Consider the following 24,000-nt stretch of genomic DNA (forward strand, 5'->3'; position numbering starts at 1 on the left):
ACTTTTTTTTTCATTTTTCACTAATGAATTTCCCGGGTGCTCAGGGACCAACCTGCACAGCTGAGGAATTTGAAAGAAACTTCCAGAACAACTGGATTTCCAAATGCTGACGTCAACAGCACAGCCGCAGCTGGCTTCTCGAGTCTCTAGAGTATTTCTTTGTACAAATGCTTGAAATGCAAATTCAGGGTTGCTTTGTGTGAACCAGAAAGGTTACTGATCAGAAGGAGCCCCTTTTTTCCCTCAAAATGGCTTTTTTTTTTTTTTTTTGCCTTAATAATTCTCTTCCTGAAAAAGGAGAGTAAAGGAAGACATTTCGGTGCATACTGGCAAGGGAGTAAAAACAGACAGCTTTAGGTCTGAGGACAGAGCCTGTGGGTCGTCGGGGCGAGACCCAGAGTGGGGTTACTGTGGCTGCCGGGAGGCAGTGTAGACGTCGCTCACTGAGATGGGCTCTGGAGAAGAATGCAAGTCATCAGGAGCCGCTGTGACTGTTGTCAAGGTACTGAGGAAACTCATTTTACAACCCTGATGAGATAAAACCGTAATCTGATAGAGCCAATACAGCGTTTGTTAAACTTCTGATACACTTTCCAGACTGTGGAACTGTTTTTAGAGGGAGACAGAGCGAGGGCGCGCGCGTGTGCGCACACACACACACACGAGTGCACGAGAGTCAGCAGGGCAGCGAGGCAGAGGGAGATGCCCAGCGCAGAGCCCGACACAGGGCTCCATTTCACAGCCCTGAGATCATGACCTGAGCTGAAATCAAGAGTCGGACGCTCCACCAGCTGAGCCCTCCAGGCGCCCCTCCCGGCGATTCCTGTAAAGCCAGTATTTGTCAGACACTCAAGAGAAATCTGTGGTCATTAAGGTCATGAATGCTCTGCTAGCGTGAGGTGTTACTTGCCGCTGTCAGAGTCTGTGTGTGATGGGTGTGTGCTATGTAGCCTTACGTACAGGGAAGATTGTGGGCTCGCCAAAGCTGCTCCCGCACCATCTACTGGTACCCTGGAAGCATCACAGTCCAACTGGTCTTGAACCAGAGGAGCCACTGCCCTGAGGGCCAGCTGCTGTGTCACCCTAGGGAAGACAGTAGGGCCAGCTGGACACGGGCGTGGGTCTCGTGGAGTGAGAGAAGAGAGTACACATCGTTCATGGGTTGGGTCCAGTGTGGGAGGGCAGGGGCAGCACACAGTTGTGGTGCCCACCACGTTGGACACAGTCATGGAATGATTCACGGAAGGTCATGATGTTCTCTGGACTGGGCACTTCTAAGCTTTGACACCAGTGTTCATGGGGTTGGGTGCCCTGAGGCCCCCGGGAGGTAACCAGGCAGGAGCTGGGCTATAGTGATGGGTTAAAAATCGGGTGCAGGTGGGCGCCTGAGTGGCTCAGTGGGTTAAGCCTCTGCCTTCGGCTCAGGTCATGATCTCGGGGTCCTGGGATCGAGCCCCACATCGGGCTCTCTGCTCAGCAGGGAGCCTGCTTCCTCCTCTCTCTCTGCCTGCCTCTCTGCCTACTTGTGATCTCTGTCTGTCAAATAAATAATAAATAAAATCTTTAAAAAAATCGGGTGCAGGCAACTCACATTGTGCACATTGGCTCAAACACGTGACTATGTCCAGAGCCCTTTGTAGGGCTGGCCCTGGACCAAAGAGCATTATGGGGTGGGCTGGTTTCCAAGCGCTTGGACGTCACCGTTGGTTTCCATCCTGGGCTTGACACCCATGCGTCTCACTCTCTGTCTTTCTGCCCTGGTTCTCTACCGCTGGGCCTGTTGGCTGCCAGGAGGGTCAGCAGGCCTGAGATCGGGGGACTATTGGAGCTGACTGAGGTGCCGTCCACCGCCACGGGTCACACTCAGGCTCCCTGACTCTGAGTCAGGGTCTTCCACACACCAGACTCTGCAGAGGCCAGGCTGCTCAGACAGTTCCACATGGGGAGCTGTGTCCTCCCAAGCAGAGGGTTTGCACACAACAAGGGGACAAGCTGGTGCCCAGCACGCGTGCATGCCCCAGGGTGCTGCTGCCCTTGCTCCCAACTCACGCTGCTCTCCCCCAGGGGGGCCTGTTCGCCCCTTCCTCTGCTTCAGGGGCCTGCCTGTCTGCTCAGCTCCCCAAGGGCAAACAGTGCAGACACGGATCCTGGCTCTGCCGCTTGCTGGCTAAGTGACCTGGCCCAGATCTCAGTCTTCTCATCCATATAGTGGGCATAATGCTGGTGCCTACTTTATAGGGTTGTTGTCAGCATTAAATGACTTGATGGATGGGAAGGACTGAGGATGGTGGCCAGCACAGTCGGAACCACACAGACGAGCTGTGCTCACGGCTGCTGGGTCTGTTGCTTCAGTGAGTTCCAGTTCACGCTCATCTCCCCAAAGCAGATGAAACTCTTTAGTGCTGTCTCTCTTGCATCGTTTGTTGGCTGCACGCAGTGAGCATGTGTTGAATGAACCCAAGAACGTGATCACGGAGAGACACCGACATCACCCAGGCTCATTGGTGCCCTGCCTGACTACTTGCTCTGAGTGGGGACGGCATTGCTGTCTGTCAGGTGTGGACCTTGTCACCACCTCTGCCTGTGAAATGCTCCTACGTGCAGACAGAGGCCGCGGGTGGACTGTGCCACAGACCTCAGGGGCACCTGAGGTGATTTAGCTGAACGATCATTGTGAGCCTCTTGCCCATCGGGTTCTCTGCCATCTTCCTTCACCAGCGTGCAGACGCTCCTGACACCGCCCATGTTGCAGATGAGGGAAAGGAGGTCGGAGCAGGTACAGCTGCTTGCTGAGGGTCACGGAGCTGTGGGTGGTGAGTTCGTGCTCTGGTCCCGGTTCTGCGACCTCCCTGCACCGTGAGGCCATGAGCTGTTTGCGGGGTCACTCACGGCACCGCAGGCTGTTCTGAGCATGGAATGAGGGGCAGACACCACCAGCCAGCGCCTGAGGAAAGCCTACTGGTTTGTCCTATGATGGGAGGAGGGGTCTGGAAGGGATGGGGAGATGGCTTTCAGAGAGCACAAGGCCAGCTGGGTTACTCAGAGCGACGGCAAAGAGAAGCGTGTCCAGAAAATTCAGGAGGAATGGAGCCCACTATTCTTTCTATTCTTTTTCTCTCCACCCCCCCCAATTCTGTCTCTTTTTTTCTGAAGCAAAGCCGTGTGATGCTGTAAGTCTCTACTTGAACGTGTGATTTCCAGAAAGAGATAAATCATGGTGGCTTGTTGAATTGGGCCCTGACGGAGCTGGCCATTTGGCCTGCTGGATCTGTGCTCCCCTGCCTGGGCTGACCTCATGAACCCTCTCCCTCTTGCCAGGGCTGCACACACTGGAGACCGTCCTCCTTCCTGGTGTCTGAAGGCTGGGGAAGGAGCTGGCTGAGACCACCGACTCAGCAGCACCTGGCACCCTCTGTTGGGCAGCCTTCTGGCAACATGTTGGGATTCCAGACTGTAGCTGGATTTGAACCAGGTGCTCAGAACCACAACTCACATGATTTCCCCCTTAAATCATAGGTGTTCTTCTCTCCACATTGTATTTTTGTGGTTTCCTCCACTGGTAACGCATACCCTAATTGCTAAAAAAGTCACGTCTTTTAAAAGAGCATTTACATGGGATGAGAGCCCACCCGTGGAGGGACTTCAGCTGTGCCCTTTCAGAGATGAATCCGCGGGGCAGTGTTCATGTCCGTGAGCAGGGATCAGGTCTCTAAGGTGCAACTGGCCAGCCCACAGCTTACAAAGCTGTTCACTGTCCCTCAGGCCCCCCGTTTTGAAGCCTTTTTCTGCACCTAAATCCTAGAATCTCACCCGTTTCTCTCCCCCATTCCAATTGCTGGGAATTCTTCAGCACATCCTTATCTCCAGAAAACCATAAGGAGAGAGTGAGAGCTGATTTCTGGCTTGGGGTTCATGGATTCTAGTCAGCACGCAGTTTTGCTGCCTGGAGAGTAACATCCTGCTTTCTTCCACATCCTTGGGGACAACGTTGCCGGGAAGGATGTGAGGTTTGGGGGAGGCTTTTTCTCCAGAGGCAGTTGGAAGACAAAGTAAACAGCACCCCTGGATCTTCTCCAAATTCTGTTGCAAAATACTTGACTCATGGAGCAGGTTACCAAGGACACTTGACTCTGCTTTAAAATCACTTCGTACTGTTAAGAACAAGATGGAATTATTTTTGTGTGGCCTGGTTTGAGCAAATACCAAGCCAATTTCGGGGGCTGGTGTGCAAGCTCAGGGCTGGTTGGTCTGGGAGAAAGTGCGCCCAAGGGTGCAGGGAGCCCTCTCCAAGGCCCCCTGGGGCCTCAGCCTCTTCACCCCACATCCGCAGCTTCTGGTCCTCAACCCCTAGATTACACAATACTGCCTTAATCCAGTGGAGAGGCTCTCTTGTGAGGGGCATCGGATGACTACATAGTGTATTTACAGTTAGCTCAGAATGTTAAAACCTGAGTAGTCATATTCCAACATTACTGAAATATTATCATTTCCAGTCCAAAATAGAACACATTTTTTGACTCATTGCAGAAACACATGATAACAGTAAGCTGATGACTAAAGATGGTTAAGCTCTTTAAGAAATCTGGATTTGTGCTGGGGAAATTGGACAACTATGTCTGGAAGAATGAAACTCGACCATTCTCTTACACCACACACAAAGATAAACTCAAAATAGATGAAAGACCTCAACGTGAGACAGGAATCCATCAGAATCCTAGAGGAGAACATAGTAACCTGTTCGACATCAGCCACAGCAACTTCTTTCAAGATATGTCTCCAAAGGCAAAGGAAACAAAAGTGAAAATGAACTTTTGGGACTTCATCAAGATCAAAAGCTTCTGCACAGGAAAGGAAACAGTCAACAAAACAAAGAGGCAACCCATGGGATGGGAGAAGATATTTGCAAATGACACTACAGACAAAGGGCTGATATCCGAGATCTATAAAGAACTCCTCAAACTCAACACACACAAAATAGATAATCACATCAAAAAATGGGCAAAAGACATGAACAGGCACTTCTCCAATGAAGACATACAAATGGCCAACAGACACATGAAAAAATGTTCATCATCACTGGCCATCAGAGAGATTCAAATCAAAACCGCATAGAGATACCACCTTACGCCAGTCAGAATGGCCACAATTAACAAGACAGGAAACAACATGTGTTGGAGGGGATGTGGAGAAAGGGGAGCCCTCTTACACTGTTGGTGGGAATGCAAGTTGGTGCAGCCACTTTGGAAAACTGTGTGGAGATTCCTCAAGAAATTAAAAACAGAGCTTCCCCATGACCCTGAAATTGCACTACTGGGTATTGACCCCAAAGATACAGATGTAGTGAAAAGAAGGGCCATCTGTACCCCAATTTTCATAGCAGTAATGGCCGCGGTCGCCAAACTGTGGAAAGAACCAAGATGCCCTTCAACGGACGAATGGATAAGGAAGATGTGGTCCATATACACTATGGAGTATGATGCCTCCATCAGAAAGGATGAACACCCAACTTTTGTAGCAACATGGACGGGACTGGAAGAGATGATGCTGAGTGAAGTAAGTCAAGCAGAGAGAGTCCATTATCATATGGTTTTACTTATTTGTGGAGCATAAGGAATAACACGGAGAGAAGGAAGTGAGTTGGGGGAAATGGGAGGGGGAGACAAACCATGAGAGACTGTGGACTCTGAGAAACAAACTGAGGGTTTTGGAGAGGAGAGTGGAGTGTCGGGTGAGCCTGGTGGTGGGTACTAAGGAGGGCACAGGTTGTATTGGAGTACTGGGTGTGGTACATAAGCAATGATTCTTGGAACACTGAAAAAATAAAATAAAAGTAAAAAAAAAAGAAAAGCAATCTGGATTTGTGGAGATAGGTTCAAAGGAAGAAGCGAGCAGAGCAGGGCAGGGCCCCAGAAGGTTTAAGAGAAGGCCATATACTGGGGCCCCCTTTCTATCCCCGAGAGTTCTTAGCAGAGGTAGAACCGTGTGTTTTGAAGCCTGGAGGCCGTGGCCTGTTCTCCCGGGGGGCGGAGCTGCAGCTGGGAGGTGAGCCCTTTGGCTGCCGACCGGAGGGCTGGGCACACCATGGTGCTTCCCGTCTATTGGAGGATTAAACCTTCTAGATGTGCGTCACTTGGCTGCTCTTAGACCTGCAGCAGGAGGAGTAGATGTGTTTCCTCCCGAAGCTGGGAGCTGACCCCACAAGAGTGTGGCCAGAGCGGACGCACTGCTGGAGAAAGGTCTATTGTCTGTGCGTTTTGTTCCTTGAGGTAAACCCGCTGACCTTTTGGGAGAGTGTGTGAGAACCCACTGCCTTCATGTGATTTCCGCCCATGTTTGAGAGAATGAATGGTTTCCGCAGGGGTGTGTTAACTTCTTTGGGCGGTGAGACCTTCCCCTGGGATGAATTGCTGGTACATTCCCTCCTATATTACTGTTACAACCCAAGACACAGGGTAAACATTCTTAAATGTCACCAAGTCTACATCTTCAGCACAAATGTTGGTTTGTATCTCAACGTCACGTTCAAATTATAAGACAAGTCAGTGGGTTTCACGTTCCGTGTGGTGAGGTGTTTTCGCTAAGGCGTGCACCCCAGCAGCAGACGGTGGTGATTCTCAATGAACCCTGCATGGACGGTTCTGAGCACAGTTAGCAGGTAAACTCCAAATTCATTCAGAACAGAATTTTCTTTTTTTAGTCTTTCGAGCAGTGCAATAATGGCGAGGGAGTCAGTGCTGGTTGCCGTTTTGAGCTCCAGGGGAAGAGAGCCACACCTCACAGGTGTAGGGCAGGCCTCTTGGTGTGACATGGGTGTAGACATGCTCTGGTGAATTACTCCCACAGCCTTAGCATTTTCCCAGCATTCTTCCGCAAAAAGACAGTTGCTCAGTTTTCTTTTGTATAGAATGAAATCCAGCTGAAAGCAGGGTTTTCTTGATCTTTGGTTGCATAACTTTTTTTTTAAAAAAAGATTTTATTTATTTATTTGACAGAGAGAGATCACAAGCAGGCAGAGAGGCAGGCAGAGAGAGAGAGGGAAGCAGGCTCCCGCTGAGCAGAGAGCCCGATGCACGGCTCGATCCCAGGACCCCGAGATCATGACCTGAGCTGAAGGCAGAGACTTAACCCACGGGGCCACCCAGGTGCCCTGGTTGCATAACTTTTTATTTAAAAAAATGTTTCCTTTTTAAATCTAATGTGTTCTGCTGCGTCAACATGGCAAAATGCATGTTAAGGGGATTAGGGCATTTCCAAGTGAAGGAACGGTGATCTGTTTATTGCATATGGGACTGTATGTCCTCACGTGCGTGGCCAACTAACGAGTCAGCAGCAGACGTCGGAACTCGTTTTTGGTTTGCTAGTCGAGGGCCTGTGACTGCAGACGATGCTGTCACCTCAGCATACACGACGGTGTGCGTCGTTTGACTAGGAAGCGACAAGCACTGTGAACTGCTCAAAGTGGGACCCAATATTTGTGTAACAACTGTCGAAGACCACTTGGGAGCCAAAAATAATTTATTCCTCGTTGTCCCCTTTTAGGTTCCATAAATGAAAAGGTGCCCCAACGGGAAGGCACAGGAAAAACAGGTAACTATCTTAAAATAAATTTCTATGCTGATAATATGTAGCAGCTGATTCAATTGTAATGTGGACTGTGTGATAAGGAGAGCTGATGCACTTGACTACTTACTCATTCAACCCCCATGTATGGGTCCCTTTGGATGGGCAGGGACCTGAGGGGCTGGCATATAACCCACGCTGCCCACATGAGGGCCTCCCAGGTGGGGCTTTGCTGGGACCCCAGTGTGGGCAGGTGCCACAGGGGTCTGTCCCTGTGGGAGGGCTCTAGTTTGGTGTTGGGTTCCACATGTGGTTGTGGAGTCTGGGCAGTCACTGTGGCCCATCAGAAAGAGGGTTATGCTTTCCACCTGTGACAGTCATGCCCTCGGGCCTGGGGACAACGAGAACCAGGTAGAGCAGCGGGCCGTGCGCTTTTGGAACCCCTCTGTGGCACCTGGTTCATCTCACACAGGCCACAGCACATCCGCCATGACCGTCCACGAATCCCAAATATTCTCTGTGCCCTTCCTGCAGTCATCATCCTGTAGACTCAGGGATGTGTTTTTCCTCCTTTATATCAACTTTTAAAGTCAGAATTTGTTTTCAAGAGAAAATAAAAATTTTTTAGAACCAAAATTTTAGGCATTTTTTTTTCTGATGTAGGTTATAGTGTATGACCCAATAATGAAGGAAAGTGGTGTAAAGCTGAGTAGACCTGGGTTTCATTCAAGTCCATTCCCACAAGCCGGCACTGAGGCTGTGGCGGGCAATGTCCCTGCCCTGGGAAGTTGGTAGAGTCCCTCAAGTCATGAAGATAAACACAGGGGATAGGCATCTGGGACGGCATCAGCCGTGAGGACGGTGTGCAAGGGGGGCTTGGTGGGAGTGTGCGTGGACCAGCCTCGTGAAAGAGGGGGTGGTGGGTGGGCGTGGAGTATGTGGACACGGGGATGGTATGACGTAGGACAGAACAACCATATAATTGGGGAAAATAACCCATTTTCTAGGGGAAAGACAGCAGCAGGCAGAGTTAGAATACTGCATGGAGCAAGGGTTTACGTTCGAAAAAGAATGTTCGATGACCAGCATGGACTTGGGTCTGTGAGGTCCCAGGGCGGGCCTGTCAGTATTTTGTAGAGGGGAGGAAGGGGCAACTTTCATGATGACGCACCTCAGTCAGAGGCTCGGGGAGCAGCAGTGACAAAAGCAAACTCCCTCCGACGCGGTTTCCTGACGCAGGCCTTGTAGCACCTGCTCTAGAGGTCAAACGAAAATCCCTAGGGAACTGGTATGTGAGCACAGAAATTAATTTACGGCAGGAACACATTCCTTCTACTGAAGGCTCTTGCTATATAGACAGTTACACAACAGAGAAAATGCCTGAAATTAAGCTGCACAGCTGGCTTATGGATAAAAATGAGGCCTTTGCTAACTCTAGTGGGGAAAACAGAAAGCACGTGGCACTCCCCAGTTGTGTTTCATTTTCTTGGGTCTGAGTTCAGTAGGTGCTGGTATGTTTGTTATGCTGGGACAGAACTCCACACGGGCCTGAACGTAGACGCTGGTGGAGGGCAGTCATGCTGATGGGGGGTAGAGCCTGGACCAGGAGATGCGGGGGCCCCTGGTGCCAGAGATGGGGGTGACGGGGGCCTCATCCTCCCCTCGTGCCCTGAGCCTCGCCCGCCATGAGTGAGCTGGGCTGACTTTTTAGGCTGGCTTGGACCCAGTGATTTTGGGAGCAGACTCGTGGCCCCACAGTGGTGACATGGCTAGGCCTCAGTAAAAACGTACAGCACTAATAATGTGCTGACTGACATCACTTCAAAAGACTTCTGAATGTGTTTGGTACACTGTAGATACGTCCCCGTTTAGTTTTAGTTTCTGGAAGGAGATGACGAAATATTTGATGGGCTTACAGGTACTACCAGGGTTAGAACTTGAGTTTCTCGAATAGGCAGCATTACATTTTTTCAGTGTTCTGACAGAAAGCAAACTTTTTTTCTCCCAAAAGATCGTTGTGTGTTAAAGTTTTTTTAAAAAAGCTTTTTGGTTTCCCCCCAAGAAAAGTTTATGAGAAACTTCGTTTTTATTCTTCAGACATCTGGGAAAGTCATGAATCACAGATAAGCCTTGTGGCTGGTCCTCATCTCCCTCACTATTTAGCGTCTTTTAATCCTGAAGTTATTATATAACCGAATTGTGTGAGCAAGCTTGAGGGAAAGGCCCAGGCTGGCTCTTGGGAGCCCTGCAAGGTGACTTGTGACCGCCCCCAGGGCAGGGGCCCCGCTCACCCAGAGCAGACTTCCAGCAGCTCCTTCTCCACATCTCCCTGCTAGATCTCAGAACTTTCTAGAACCTTAGGCTCTACCAGGGAAGCCACGGTCAGTTTTTTTACTGATTAAGTAAAGATTATCCACGGGACCTATGCCTCCAAAGACAACGCAGAGTGCTGCTGTGACCCCCTGGCCCCCCGCTCTGTGACGTTGGCTCTGGTCCCTCCATGCGTCCCTTGCCCCAGCTCCTGCAGGGGTGAGGGATGGGCTGATGGTGCAGGGGTGCCCAGAGCAGGAAGTCAGACACGATTCTTCGATCCCGACCTTGTGCTCAGGAAGATGGGGTGGGGCCAGAGCAAGCATATCTGAGGTCCCCGAGCCTACCCAGCCCATGTCTCTGACTTTGGTCACCCCAGCTCGTGGACTCTGCCAACATGAGTCCCCTCCCTGCTGCTGTGCTCCCTGGTTTACGTTATTCTGTCTCTTGCTCGCCTTTCCCAAGCTGCTCTGGCTCCTAGGGACACCCAGCAGCTCCCCCAGGGCCGGTTTTCTGCCAGCACGTACCTTATGTGGAAGCACCCCAGGGCCCCTGTGCAGTTTATGGGGAGCCCCTGCCCGGCTCCGTTCACCCGTGCACCTGGGGTGGTGGTTTTGGCTGATGTGTGGGGTGTATGCAAGCCCCCCGCTTCCATCCTGTACGCGCACTTACTGAACTTACTCTCATAATTGTAGTCTCCTTGCAAATCTTTTCCGTTCTGAATTCAGATGATGCCACAGCTCCAGCGCTGGAGACTCAACCCCAAGGAGATGAGGAAGGTGAGCCCAGGAGAAAACAGGGTCTGGCTGGGGGAGGATGGCGGGACACATGGGGGAGGACGGTGGGACGCATGGGGGAGGACGGCAGGAACGCATGGGAGGACACGGAAACACACTGGGATAGTCGTGAGCAAGGACAGTGGACATGAGCCCGGGAGACACAGGGTCTGGTCGGGGGAGGAGGCGGGTGTGCATGGGGTCATCATGGGCCCGGGAAGTGCAGGCAAGTCACGCTGCTGGGAGTCCCCTCAAAGTGGACTGGACTTGGCCACTTGCAACTCTATGAGGGCTCCTGCCATCCTTCCTGGTGGCTCTGGAGAGGGCTCGTGAATGGGGCCATGTGCTTTCATACAGCACGACACAGAGGTCTTTTTTTAAATCAAAATTTATGAGTTGAGATTGTACAATTGGGATGGCATAAAATATTTATCTCAAAGGGTGGAGACATGTACATCCTGTTCCTTGCTCATGTCTGACATCATGTCTCCACCGCAACGCGGTGCATGAGATGAAACTTGTGAGGTCATGTGTGTGCGGGTGTTTCCAACTTTGTAGTGATGGCAAAGGTGGATTTCCCATTCCTAGTCTTTCTTTATTTCTTTTTTTTTTTTTAAAGATTATTTATTTATTTGACAGACAGAAATCACAAGTAGGCAGAGAGGCAGGCAGAGAGAGAGGAGGAAGCAGGCTCCCTGCCAAGCAGAGAGCCCGATGCAGGACTCGATCCCAGGACCCTGGGATCATGACCCAAGCCGAAGGCAGAGGCTCAACCCCCTGAGCCACCCAGGCGCTCCCATTCCTAGTCTTTCATACATCGCCTTCAGTATTTGCCAAAGGCTCACAGGTGCTCAGGTCAAAAGGAACAAGTGTTTGAAGATGAAATGATAAGCCAGAGACTGAAAGGTAGAATGACAAGGTGCTCCGTAGAGAGCGGGAACAGGAGGGCTCACGTCCGCAGGGCCCCTAGTCAGCTCACGGAGTCCGTGGATGCTGCGGGTCTGAGGTCACAGGCTGCGAGCGTGGAGGGTGGCTCTGCCGCGGGGTCTCGGGCCCACGGTGTGAGTGGTGCGCACGGCAAGCGCTCAGGGGTATGTCCGATGGTACTGCGGAAAGGGATCGTTCCTGAAATGTCTTACACAAAATCGTATCTTCTGTGTTGTGGTTTGTACCAAGTCTTCCCTGAGCAGAACCGCGTGTGCCGCACAAACGTCCCCTCTTTGCGACACGAGGGTGGGTTCTGTCGGGGTTTCTCCCTGGAACCCGCTTCTTTGAAGTGAGGCCAATCTGAAGACGTATAATTCTTGTTTACAGTCTGGGGGGAGGAAACGGGGAGGGAAAAGCAAATGCCCAATGTCTAAACATGTATGTAATGCTTGCCTTTTGTCTCACGTGCATAATCATTTTAATAGTTTCTTTAAAAATGTGCACAACGTGTGTACTGAGCGCACCGCCTTTGGCTTTTAGGCTGCCTACTGAGCTCTTTCATGGAGAGACTGTGTCTTCAAGATGCTTTGAAAATAATCATCACTTTGTTTTGGTTTCTTAGATATTGCATCACGCTACCCCACGCTTTGGACTGAGCAAGTTAAAAGTCGGCAGAACAAAACCAGTAAGAATGCAGGTAAAAAGGGGCCCAACGCCGCTTTGTGAGGAGGGTTTTGGTCGACACAGGGAGTGGTTTTGTTTTCTGGAAGTTAAGCACGGACCCCACTTCTTTTCTCAATTTTTGATGACTCACGCAAATGATTCTTGTGACTTGACCACCAAAATGTAGCTCAGATATTGGTGTTTTTATTAAGTTTTCTAAGTTCCTTAAAAGGGTTCTCTGAAAATGTCAAGCAAATGAGAGCTTCAGTATAAAAATAGAAGTATTTGATACTAAGTATTTGTTTTTGACCTCATTTCAGAGATGTCCAGACACTTGGTTAATTTAGTTCAAAATCCTCAGAACTATGTGGATTGCATTTGCTACAAAGGAGTGTTTGACAGAGTTTTACACTTTTTAAAAAAGATTTTATTTATTTGAGAGAGAGAGAGCCCATGCATGGGGGGGTGCCGGGGAGAAGCAGGCCCCCCGCTGGGCAGGGACCGACTTGGGACTCGATCCTGGGGCTCTGGGATCCTGTCCTGAGCGGGAGGCAGTCACGTGACCAACCGAGCCGCCCAGCGCTGGAGAGTTCTGTGCGTTAAGGCGACGTGTAAAGAGGTGACGGTGCCTCCGTTGGTTGACAGGTTTTGCTGGGGCGGACGCGTTCTGTGCGCTGCGAGCTTAGCGGGTCGTGTGCGCGCTCGCCTGGCTGCTCCCACAGTGTTTCCCGTGGGAGGACCTAGTGAAAGTGTCCTTCCAGGGTTGGGGTGTTCAGCTGCCGGGGACCACAGACGAATCACGGGCGGTCTGGGACGGCCTCAGGCGTGGGCTGTGAGTTCGCAGAAAAACAGCCTTAGAATCGCAGCTCAGCCGCCTGCGGTTGCGGGTTCTCCATCCCGGTGTGTTTCCACGTCCACTGACAGTTAACAAGAAATTGCAAGTTTTCCCCGCATTCAGGTTATGAAGGATAGTTTGTCTTCCCCTCCGTGTATCCTGACACGCATGCTGAGAGGGACTCCCGATGGGAAGCCCCGAGTCTGGGTGTCTCGAGGCTCCTGCAAGGCCCAGGACAGAGGCTCTGCGGTGGGGACGGTCACTGACCCAGCTCCCCCAAGGCAACACGGAGAACGAGCTGCAGAGGCGCCTTGGGAGGGCTGGGGTGGGACAGGACTGCCGTGTTCTTCTGGTGTGACTTCTGCCCGGACGCCCCTAGTCACCTCCTCCAGCCCCGCAGCACGACGCTCAGCTCCCTTGTCACTGCCGAGGACGCCACCTGCACGCATCCTGCCGGGCTGGGATGAGGAAGGGAAAAATCCACGGGTCTGATTCTCAGATACACGCGTGCAAATGGCAGGGAAACCATAATCGTGTTTCTAGAATTTGCATTTTCTTTCTCTGAAGTGATTGGGAGAAGTTTGTCCTGTCGTATAAAGATACAACACGCATCCTTCTCTCACAGACTTTAGAAATGGGGAGTTTAGCTCAGTCTTGTCACTCTGATTCCCAAAGCGATCTCGTTAGATTTGCCCTGTAGCGTGTGACGAGTGTGGGGGAAATGAAGAAAACGTCGTCTGTTTTCCTGGGTCTTGGAGGGTCTCCTGGGAGAAGCAGGGTGGCCATTCCTGAGCTTTACTTGAGGAATGCGTAGGAAACGATTCTGAACGATGTCTCTGGAAATGTGCATTTTCTATAAAAGCAATTTGACTTGTCAGAGGACATGATTTCAGGTTTTGACAGAGTAAGCTGCCTGTGGACAGACACGTCTCTGTCACTCGTCACGGGCTCTTACCAGAGTCCCAGACTGATGGCAGCACGCCAGGCTCTCGCCATGTAGGGGCTGAAAATGATGTTTCGGGAAATGCCCGTTTACCTAAGTCACCCTCTGCTGCAATCTGATTCCAGTCAGCCTGCGTGAGCAGACTCGCAGAGGATGACACTCGTTGGTACCTGGACACGGGCGTGGAATTCCCGGGTTCTCAGTTGTCTAGATGCACATTCTTTCCCAGGGCCTGAGGAAGGTCCCGGCAAACCGGTGTTTTACAAAAAGAAAATAGTCTTGGATGGGCGCAGTGGAACAGTGAAACCGTTGTTGAGGTTTCAAATGCAAAACGAGCTTCAATTTTAATTTTTTCATTTAATTTTTAAGTTTTTAATTTTAAGGTGGGGGAGGGACAGAAGAAGAGGGAGAGAGACTGTCAAGCAGGCTCCATGCGCAGCACATAGCCTGACGCGGGGCTCGCTCACAGGACCCTGAGACCATGACCTGAGCCAAAGGCAGAGGCTGAAGCCACTGAGCCATCCAGGCACCCCACTAATTTTTATTTTTAAAAGGTACTTTTGCTAATGATCTTCTCTGATAGAAGCAGGCACATTTATTTAATGAAGCACAAATAATTGGTGATTGTTTGCTCTTCTGTATATTTTTTAAACAGCTGTTTGTCCTTATTCCATCATGCCCTTTCACAGAAGAGGCCAGACCGGGAACGCATCTCTTTCGTTCTGATGTTTCTTTGTGAGTTAAATGTCCCTCCGTATTTGCCCTGCGAGCTTGTGTTAACATGATGTAATATTACTTCGCTACAAAGTACGCAGAATGCGATCGCTGTGCCCAGTGAGTGTGTGCGGTGGGCCTGTGGTCATGCTTTGGAACATTCCGTGGAGTTCACTAGGAGGGACCTTTCCTGCAGAGGAAAATGGGGCTCTCCAGTCTATGAGAATTTACACATAGTGGGCACTTAGTGTTTATTAAATTAGTAAAGAGTTTGACCACATGGTTTCCACGGGCTCTCTGATGGCGTCACTACTACTTTTCCCTGAAACAAACTCAATGAAGCAAACAACAGAAAAAAAAACAGATAACTAGAAAAGAGAATTAATTTCAGTTTCAGAGAATTAAGTTCAGTTTGACCATTGCACTTTTATTAACCAAAATTCAATATAAACATGAATGAAATCATCTCTTGGTGATTCATTCAGCAAGAAGAGCATCAGTCCTGTTAGGTGAGTCATTATACATCGACGAGTAAAACCTGAAATGGTGCTTTGCTTCAGAATGTATGACTCCGTTTTCCTTCTCACTGTAAAATTGAGAGTGTCAACTACTATCTTCAATCATTTATTCTGTGGTTTTATTTCTATCCAATAAGATATAAAACTTGATCCCAAAATTTTACCAGATGAGAGGTTTTGTAACATATGGTCGTTGAATTATGTAAAGTTCGTGTATAGAATGTGGAAGGAGTCAGAGGTGGTTTCTGAACAGGAAACTTCTCTAAAAGTGCTCTCACACCAGAGAACAGAAACTCAGTGTTGTTTGCCATACGGACCAGAACGGAACAGGACTCCGGGAAGGGAGTAAAATGGGTCCATCTGGCCACGACAGAGCTCGCCTCTCTGCAGTGGAAGGGACCGTCCACGCCCCGTAGCCCAGTATGAATTAAAGGAAAAGGGAAAACACAGTTCTGAACGTCAGAGAGATGGGGAGATTCGGTGCTGTGGCTGTGCTTTCTTCAGCTACCGAGTGCACTCCGCGGAGAAGCTGGCTTTGGGGAGCGCCTTCCGCAAAGAATGGGCTTTAACGCAATTATGAATTCCAACAGCTGAAGAAACCACAGAGACGACCTTGTTCAACCCATTTAATGGAACGATCGAGAAAACAGACCTCGGGACAGACAAGTTATTCACTCCAGGCAGCACGGGTGGATATGTACTTTTTAAAGAATGTGCTGTCCCTTAAGGAGAAGCCAAGTCGCACAGACGTCGGCAAACTGGGAATGTTCTAGTAACCTGTGGGGCTTTATTGAGAGGACGAAAACCTGAGGCTGAGGTGAGCTCAGGCGTGTACTTCACTCGGGGACCGGGAGGTAAGGCTGTGTGGTCCCCTCAGTCAGTCCTGGCCGTGGCTGCCCCTCGGGTGTGCCCACTGCTCCCCAGGACTCTGACCTTCCTTCACACTGAGCCCTCGTCCCCTCAGTCTGCGTCCCCTGGGGACGTGTGGTGCTGTTGGCCCCAGCTCGGCCCCAGCTCCCGAGCCCTCCCTACCTTCCCACATAATAGGCACGTTCTGGCCCTTCTGTCCTGCCGAGTCACAGGTCTGGGTCTTTACAGTTTTCGTGATAATCTGGCACTTTGCAGACGAGCAGATTCAGGTATCCGCCCTTGAGCCCGTGACAGCGTGATGGCCGCGTGGCGTCCGGGCCACTGGGACCAGGCCTTGTCACCATCCGCAGCCTCAGGGTCCAGCTTCGGAGCAGCGTGCGCATGCAGGGCACCCCTTCAGGACAGGCTCGCTCTGGGGGCGACAGGGTGACTTGGCCACATCTCTCTTTGAACTCGCACACGCTGTCTTTCTTGTTTTCATGTCGGTCGCTGTTCATTTCGGATGCTCACCTCAGGCCTGTGTCTGAAAATATCTTCACCGAAGTCAGTCCCATCTTAGTGCTATGAGGAGGTGGCTTGCCATCAAAGGCTTCGCTTTCTCAGCTCCGGAGGTGACCATGGTGGAGTTAGGAGTGAATGGCTGTGACCGTCCTTCTTCCGATGTCATAGTTGGTTCCGTGATGTCTGGGCGACCCCACATGATGCGGAGTGGAATGCCCGTGGCAGGGCTCTGTGGGTCTGCTGATGTGTCGGGCCTTGCGGGAATTGGCTGACAGTGGCTGACGCCTCCCACCAGCTCCACATCCCCTAGCAGTGGTGACAGCAGCTGGGGAGCTGCGTGCGAGTCCCTCATGGGCAGTCCTGCCCCCTCTGCCTGGCCTGCGGAACAGGTGGGCGTTGGGGTGCATCCTGTCTGGGGTTCAGGGGCGCAGGCCTGTACCGGGTGCCAGGAGGGACGTCACCCTGGGGAATGCTCAGCACCCTTGGGTGGGGCAGGCAGTTTTTAATTTGGAAACCAGGAGGGTTGTATCCTCTGATCCTGACGCGACACGTGCGCCCTTCAACCTCCTACTTCCAGCCGGGGCCACACGTGCCCAGGCCTCGGTGCCAACCCAACAGTTGCTGGGGTTGGGTCCAGAGTTTCCCGATGAGACCGAGAGGCCTGGGGGGGACAAGGGGACTGAGAGACACCGGCGGCCCAGGGCAGTCTCTGTGTCTGGGGTGTTGGTGCTGGGGGCCATCACACAGAGGGTCCTGGGGGTGAGATGAGGGAGGACCCCCTTGCGGACGGCATCCTGCTGGCCCCAGCCAGCAGCATCTGGAAGGAGAACAGGGTCTCGGGGAGGCTGGGGGCCCTGGTCTGTGGTGTGGCTGGCATTCCCCTTGCCTGGAGGAGGGAGGACGTTGGCTCCTGGCTGCGGGTCACGGCTCCACGGCCCAGGACGAGGAATAGGAAGGCCCCCCACAGGCTCGTTCTGATGCGGGGGGTGAGCTCTGTGGGATCGGGTCACTCTGCTGTCTGTCACTTTGCTGTCACCGTGTGCTGGCCTCCGGTGGGTCACCAGGAGGGCATTCTGTCCTGCGGGCGACCTCATGACCCTTCTCCGAGTTCTGTGGGCTTGGGGCTGGCTGGTGGAATCTGCCATCATTCCCCTGGGCCTGACCTCTGTCGCCTCTGCCCTGAGTCAGGCTCATGGCACCGTGGGGACCTGCTCCCTTGGGCAGTAGCCCCATTGGGCTCTGTCAGCACACAGTCCCCGGGGAGCAGGGCACCCAAGAGCAGAACCCAGAGGGGAACAGAGACGGCTGCAGTGGCCTGAGTTGTCTGCACAGCAACGTGGACACAGCCTCCCTGCTGGCCGGGCGTCCCGGCCCTCCTGCCCTAGCTCCTGTCCTCTGCCCGGTCTGAAGCCTCAGTCCTTCAGGCCTCCACATTTCTGGCCTCGGTGTCTGTCCCGCCTCTGTGGACCTGCGCTCACTGGCCAGGGAGACAAGAGACCAAGTGGCTTGTGGTTCTGCAAGTTGGAGAGAAAAGAGCTACGCGCGGGAGCGATTAAACCCGTCAGGAAGCCCTGCCCGAGCTCAGAGCCCGCCAGGCTCGTCCAGCCCAGTGTTCCTGAGCTGGGGACCACCAGGAGGAGGCTGGTGAGCTCACACTCCCATGGCCCCATTCCCCTCCCTGGCACAGTGAGGTCCCCGGGGGTCCGTCAGGCCGGCATCTCAGGACAGAATTCCTGCACACGGAGGCCCCACCAGCTGCCTGCATGCCACCCTGGGCCCAAATGCAGAGCCCAGCTACGCCCCCAAACCTCCCAATCCCTAGGGTCCAGCAGCTCCTGACTGACACGGAGCCCTGCTGCCTGGCCACATGCTGGGAGTTTCGGAGACGGTGCTCCGTAGCTGAGCATTGAAGTCAGCCGCTCTGAGCGAAGCAAGTTGCCCTTCAGAACTCAGTGGGCTCCTCCCAGCAGGACGGGGGGCGTCTCAGAGATCAGGTGGGGGTGTGGCATGGGGGTGGGGGGGACGCTGTGTCGCCAGGCGAGCAACACGGCTGCCCTCTCAGGGAAGACCTAGGAACCCTGCCACCATCCGATCTGGGCCCCCAAGTTCCAGTTACAGCCCCCCCCCCCCCCCCGTGTGGACACGGACTTGTTTTCTGTGTGAGACGCAGTGCTCGGGGGCTGGTGGGACTCAGGCCCACAGTGGGTCACGTCTGGGGTCTGTTGGAGGGCGTGGGTCCAGCATCAGGGGTGAGCCCGCTGCCCTGCTCTAGGGAAGGTGAGGGCCGTGGCTGATCTCTGTGTTGGGCCAAAAGGCTGACCTCTCTGGCTGCTGCCTTTAATGACCTAGGACAGCAGGTGGACTGCAGGGCGCCTGCCGTGTGACCTCTCCCCCCGTGGAGACTCAGTGTTGTTGACCATGACCGTGGGCGTGGAGGCCGCCCAGCTCCAGACCTGTGAGCATCTGTGTGGGTCCCAGATGGCTGAGCTCTCCCCTCCTGGCCCAGGTCGCAGTGCCCTGCTTGGCCCTGCTGGGGCAGACCTGCTGGGGCTGGGAGGTGGACACTGACCCAGAACTCCCTCCAATACTGGGGGCCATGGCTCGTGGGGGGGTGCTGCAGGCTCTTCCGCTGGCTCAGAGGGAGGGTCCGTGTGGCAGGCTTTGTGGCACTTGGCGTTCTGTCACGGTTTCACGTCCGAAGTTGGCAGTGCAGCGTGTCTTTTCTCTCTCTGCCTGTGGCTCCTCCAAAAGCGGGGCATCGGGCCGCGGACGTGGCCCTTCAGAGACCCTGGGGAGAGCGCGGCCGGGATGGGTGGGCAGCCTTGGGAAGCCTCTGGTTTCACTGGTCTTTTCAAGTTGTGTGTGCGGGAGGAAACTTGGGGCCCCATTCGTCCTCTCTGACGTCCTCCTCCCACTCTGGGGAAAATGCTTCTTCCTCCTCCTTGAGCTTGTAAAAACAGCTCTGTTTTCTGTCCAGGGGGACGTCCATGACACCCACGACGCTCCATGGTTGTATGGAACCCCTCGTGGAAACATTCTTCTGCTTTCTTCAGAGTTGATAATTGTTGTTTTATTGCACATATTAAAATTAGGGCCAGAAGATAATTATCTTTTGATTCTGCTTTAAATCATGGTAAATTGCATTCTCTTGGGGAAAGTAATACCCATTATGTTCTCTTGTTCGTTCCCAAGTTTCCAAGTATGCGTTCCCCATTTCCCTTTTTACTCTGTTTTTCAAATGTGAGATCACAAAAGCATCAGGATACCGACCAGATTCGAAGTGATAAAACCTCTGTTATTTGCACAGATTTAAGTATTAAAGTAAGTCCGTAACTTCCTTTAAATGTAGACTGTAAAAGTCCATTATTTTAAGAAATATTAATCTCCCGAGTGAAGACGCTGGCGCCCTCCTCATCCTCACACCTGTGGCTCAACCACGGTGTGTATCACTGAATTTATTCAATTTTCCTAACTATGAAGGAAAGCTTTAATTTCAATCACGTGTAATTCATAGATTTCAGCATCCAAACAGTGGTTAAAGAACTGGGATACAGAGTTTCAATGTGGTACGGGGCGTAGTGATGAGAACAAGCACGTCCCACCCATTGGACCTGAAAGCTCGGGCGGGCGTGCGACCATCCGAACTTCGTGCTCTCACCGGGCAAAGACGTGCGTCTGCCTCTCCGCTGAGGTGATGAGCTCTGGTGTTTGACAGAACACCAGATAGAATTTGATAGAATGGACGGAAAGCTTGTCCCACACCCGGCAGAGTGCTGTGTGTTTTAACGGACGATAGACTCCGGCTCACGTCTCCTACGGAGACAGTTTTCCAAAATCTCTCAGCGGCAGAGGCTTGGATTTAGCCCAGAGTCGGGGTTCCGGGTTTCCTACCCCAGCACAGCCGGTCAGACTGGCCTGTTCGGTTCTAACGCCGGTGGGCTCGCCATGAAATGACCGCGGTCCCATCCTCTGGACGTTGTCTCTGTGTGAGAGCAGACTGGGGCGCCCAGCCGTGGTGTACTTGCCGTGAGCTCTTGACCAGGTGCAGGCTTGGACTCGGGGGAGGGGGCGGCGTGATGGGAGTGATGGGAGCAGCCCGTGGTTGGGCCACAGGTTTGGGGATGAGGAGGGCGTCAGCATCTTCACTCTGGAAACCGAAAGCCATTTATGTGGTAAGGGACACACCGGGTGACAGGAGGTGCCTGGAGAGAGGCAGGTGCATGCTGAGAAGGAGCTTTGAGGCACCGTGCACACACACAGTGTGCGTGGGAACACGACATACAGAGCAGGTGACTGTCCCTTTTCTGGGTGTCTTGTGAGTTAGCGGCAACCTTTCCTCCAGCAGAAGACCAGCTGTGGCGAGACCCTCCCATGGCCTCTGGGACAAGCTGAGGGCAGGTGGTCACTGGGGCTGGCTTGGGGTTCCCTCCATGCGACCCTTGTGAGCTCATATCTCTCTGAGCGTCAGCATCTCAACTTCAAAGTGTAGCATGGAGACCGAGCGGGCCAGAGTCCAACCAGGCCAGTGGGGCTCTCCGTGCAGCCAGTCCCCAGGGGTGGGCTTAGTTCCCAGGGGTCTGTGTCTCAGGTCAGTCCCCGGCTTGGCAAATGGCAAGAGGACGCTCCTCGAGAGTCCCATGCCTGTGTGTTCATTGTAAAGTGGCTAGAGACCCACACTGAGAATCCAGTGCTAGAAGTTGTAAGAACGGAATAAGGAGCAGGTGCCCCGAGGAAGGGCTTGCTGGTCGCCTTGAGGTTCCTGCGCTGTCTTGGCTCCTGATGCAGCCCTCCCTGCTGATGGAGAAGAAAGGTCTCTCCTTGATATTCATGCTTAGGAGTGGACACTTGGCGGAACAGACCTCCCCGTGGTTCTGTCTCTACGGTCTTCCCACCAGTTAGGTTAAAGACTGAGTCAGAATCAGGACAGCTCGCGAGCTAGGGAGGGTCTTCTTGGACACGACCCACAGGTAAAGGATTCCTTTAGGAATTAGGTTTCCTTCCTTGCCCACGGGGAGAGCGGGGAGGGGGCCGTTCTGTCCAGGGCGGCCCTCATCCAAGAGTGTCTCATCAGGGACCTCTCCCTCCTGGCTGTGCCGTTATTTGTGCGGGGCGAGTCACACAGAGCTGTGCTAGCCCTGCGCTGTTTCTACCGGCCCGTCTTCCTTCCAAATGGGACAAAGTGGGCGTTTCCGGTATAGTCTATGAGTTGTGCAGCTATCACTGTCGAATTTTAGAACATTCCATCCTGCCGACTAAACCCCGAGCCCCGTGTCCCCCAGCAGCCATTCTCCTTGGCCAACCCCCAGCCCCGGGGAACGCTCATCGGCTTCTGTCCCTGTTGAGGTGCCCGTTCTGTGGGTTCATGGTGGTGGAGTCAGGCAGCTGTGGTCTCTCGAGACCGGCTTCCCTCACCCTGAGGATGCTCATGAGGCCCGTCGGAGCTCGAGCCGGTGCCTCACCTACTCGTGCCTGAGCGACGTTCCATGCAGCGTGACCACCTTCAGGCTTCATCCGCTGATGACATTGGGTCGTTGACAGTTTTTTGGCAAGTGAACCAGGGTCCTCTGAACACGCGTATGTGCGTTGGTTGTGGACGGTTTTCCCTCCCCTCGAGGGCCGAGCTGAGAGAGCCACTAGGCTCTGTGGCGACTCTGAGTTGAACATTTTTGGAGCCGCTGAGCCAGTGCACCGTGGGGACCCTCGTCAGAAACGCAGGAGCCTTCCAGCTTCTTCTCGTCCTCTCCTACGCTGGCTACTTTCCATCTTCTAAAACGGGTCCAGCGGTCTGATGATGTGTGATGTCTCGTACTCTTACAGGTTTGACCCCCGTTTCCACGGTGACGGATGATGGACCCTTCACTGGCTTGTTGGCTGCTGGCATGTCTTCCCCGGAGAAATGCGTACTCCGTCCTGCGCGCATCTTAAATATTTGGTTACTCACCATTTTATCATGGAGTTGTTAGATGTCTTTCCGTTTTCTGGATCATTTATAGGTTTCTTATCAGATACATAATTTCCAAATATCGTATCCCGTTCTGTGACTTCTTTTTCAATGGGCTCCTTTGAGTCATCAGGGCTTTTATTTTCGATGAAGTTTGTCTGCTTTTCTTTTGTTGGTCGCGCTGTGGTCCTGCCCACAGGACACTGTAGGAGTTGAGCCCCTTCTGGGGAAGAGAGAGTGCTGCAGCCTCCCCGGGGCTCCACGTGGACACCCCACGCACTGACGGGAGCCCCGGGAGCCGCGGGCCTCACGCGTGTGCCGACATGCCCCCGCTGCTTCCTCTCTCCTGAGATTTACCTGAACCTTGAGTTTGATCCCACCGGGTAATTTCCCCCTTCAGCATGAACAGCTTCCTCCTCCCCCTTTCCATTTTCCCTCTTCTTCCTCCCCTCCCTTTCTCCTCTTCCTTCTCCCCCACCTCCTCCTCCTTTAAAGCAAGTGAATCTGGTTAGCGGTTACGCCAGCAGGAACTCTGAATAAGGGAAGAATAAGAGGAAATGTTATAACAGAAAAAAACATATGTTCTGCACGGTACAAACTTACCCTAAATTCGCATTTAACCCATTGCCCATATGATCTGTCCTCTGCCCTCAGGAAATACATTTCCCTGGGCTCAGCCTTTGTGTAGCTCGCCTTAGTGGAAAAAAGCTTCTTGGGTTTTGTGCAGAAACAGGTGTTAGCAGAGTGTGTTCCTCTGCGAGGGCTGTCGCAGCAAAACCTCACAGAGCAGCAACTTAAAAACAACGGAGTTTATTTCTGTCTGTCCTGGAGGCTGGGAGTCCAAGACCAGGTGCCGTGGCGTGGGCTCCCTGCGAGGCTCTGCTCCTGGGCACGAGGACAGCAACCTCCTTCTGGTGCCCGCGTGACTTCTCCCGTGCGGGTGTGTGCTTGTGAGGACCCCAGCCAGACCACGGCAGGACCCCGGCCTCATGGCCTCCTCTAGCCTCGACCAGAACCTCCTTAGGAGGGGATGATATCAGAAACCCTGTCTCTAAATACAGTCACGTTGGAGAACAGTTGGGGCTTTAACATATGAATTTTGGGGTGATACAACTCAGTCCAAAGCAGATAGAATTATTGCAGTGTGACTTGCATTTGGATGCTTTGAACCCAAAGGAAACCTCTCATCAAGGAGGCCCAGCCTAGAGCCTCGGCTGTCATCAGCCTCCAGCTGTCGGTCGTCTCCCCGCTGGCGCACGATTCCAGCGGCTCCTCTTTATGCTTCCCTCTGCGGTGGCCACGATGTTTTGTGTCTTCTGTGAGGAAATTCCTTCCAACAGGAATGGTTTTATGATCCGTAAAGACCGATCCTCATGATGGTGCACCTCGGTGCAACCGTCCCTGTTGAGATACAGTGGCGTTGATCCCAGGGTCTCAACTGT

At 52.7% G+C, this 24,000-nt stretch overlaps 1 protein-coding gene across 2 annotated transcripts in view; it reads left to right on the plus strand.

The window, feature by feature from the left end:
• Positions 1–24,000, plus strand: part of SMOC2 (SPARC related modular calcium binding 2) — a 148,462-nt gene that overhangs the window by 60,779 nt on the left and 63,683 nt on the right. The window contains exons 5-7 of one of the 2 annotated variants that reach the window (XM_047734742.1): positions 7,540–7,587; positions 10,566–10,649; positions 12,196–12,270. In XM_047734742.1, coding sequence (XP_047590698.1) covers positions 7,540–7,587; positions 10,566–10,649; positions 12,196–12,270 — 207 coding nt within the window. The remainder of the gene's footprint in view (positions 1–7,539; positions 7,588–10,565; positions 10,650–12,195; positions 12,271–24,000) is intronic. The other variant, XM_047734743.1, reaches the window with a different exon arrangement.

The sequence above is a fragment of the Lutra lutra genome, chromosome 6 (assembly GCF_902655055.1).
Source record: "Lutra lutra chromosome 6, mLutLut1.2, whole genome shotgun sequence".
In the NCBI taxonomy this organism is placed as follows: domain Eukaryota; kingdom Metazoa; phylum Chordata; class Mammalia; order Carnivora; family Mustelidae; genus Lutra; species Lutra lutra.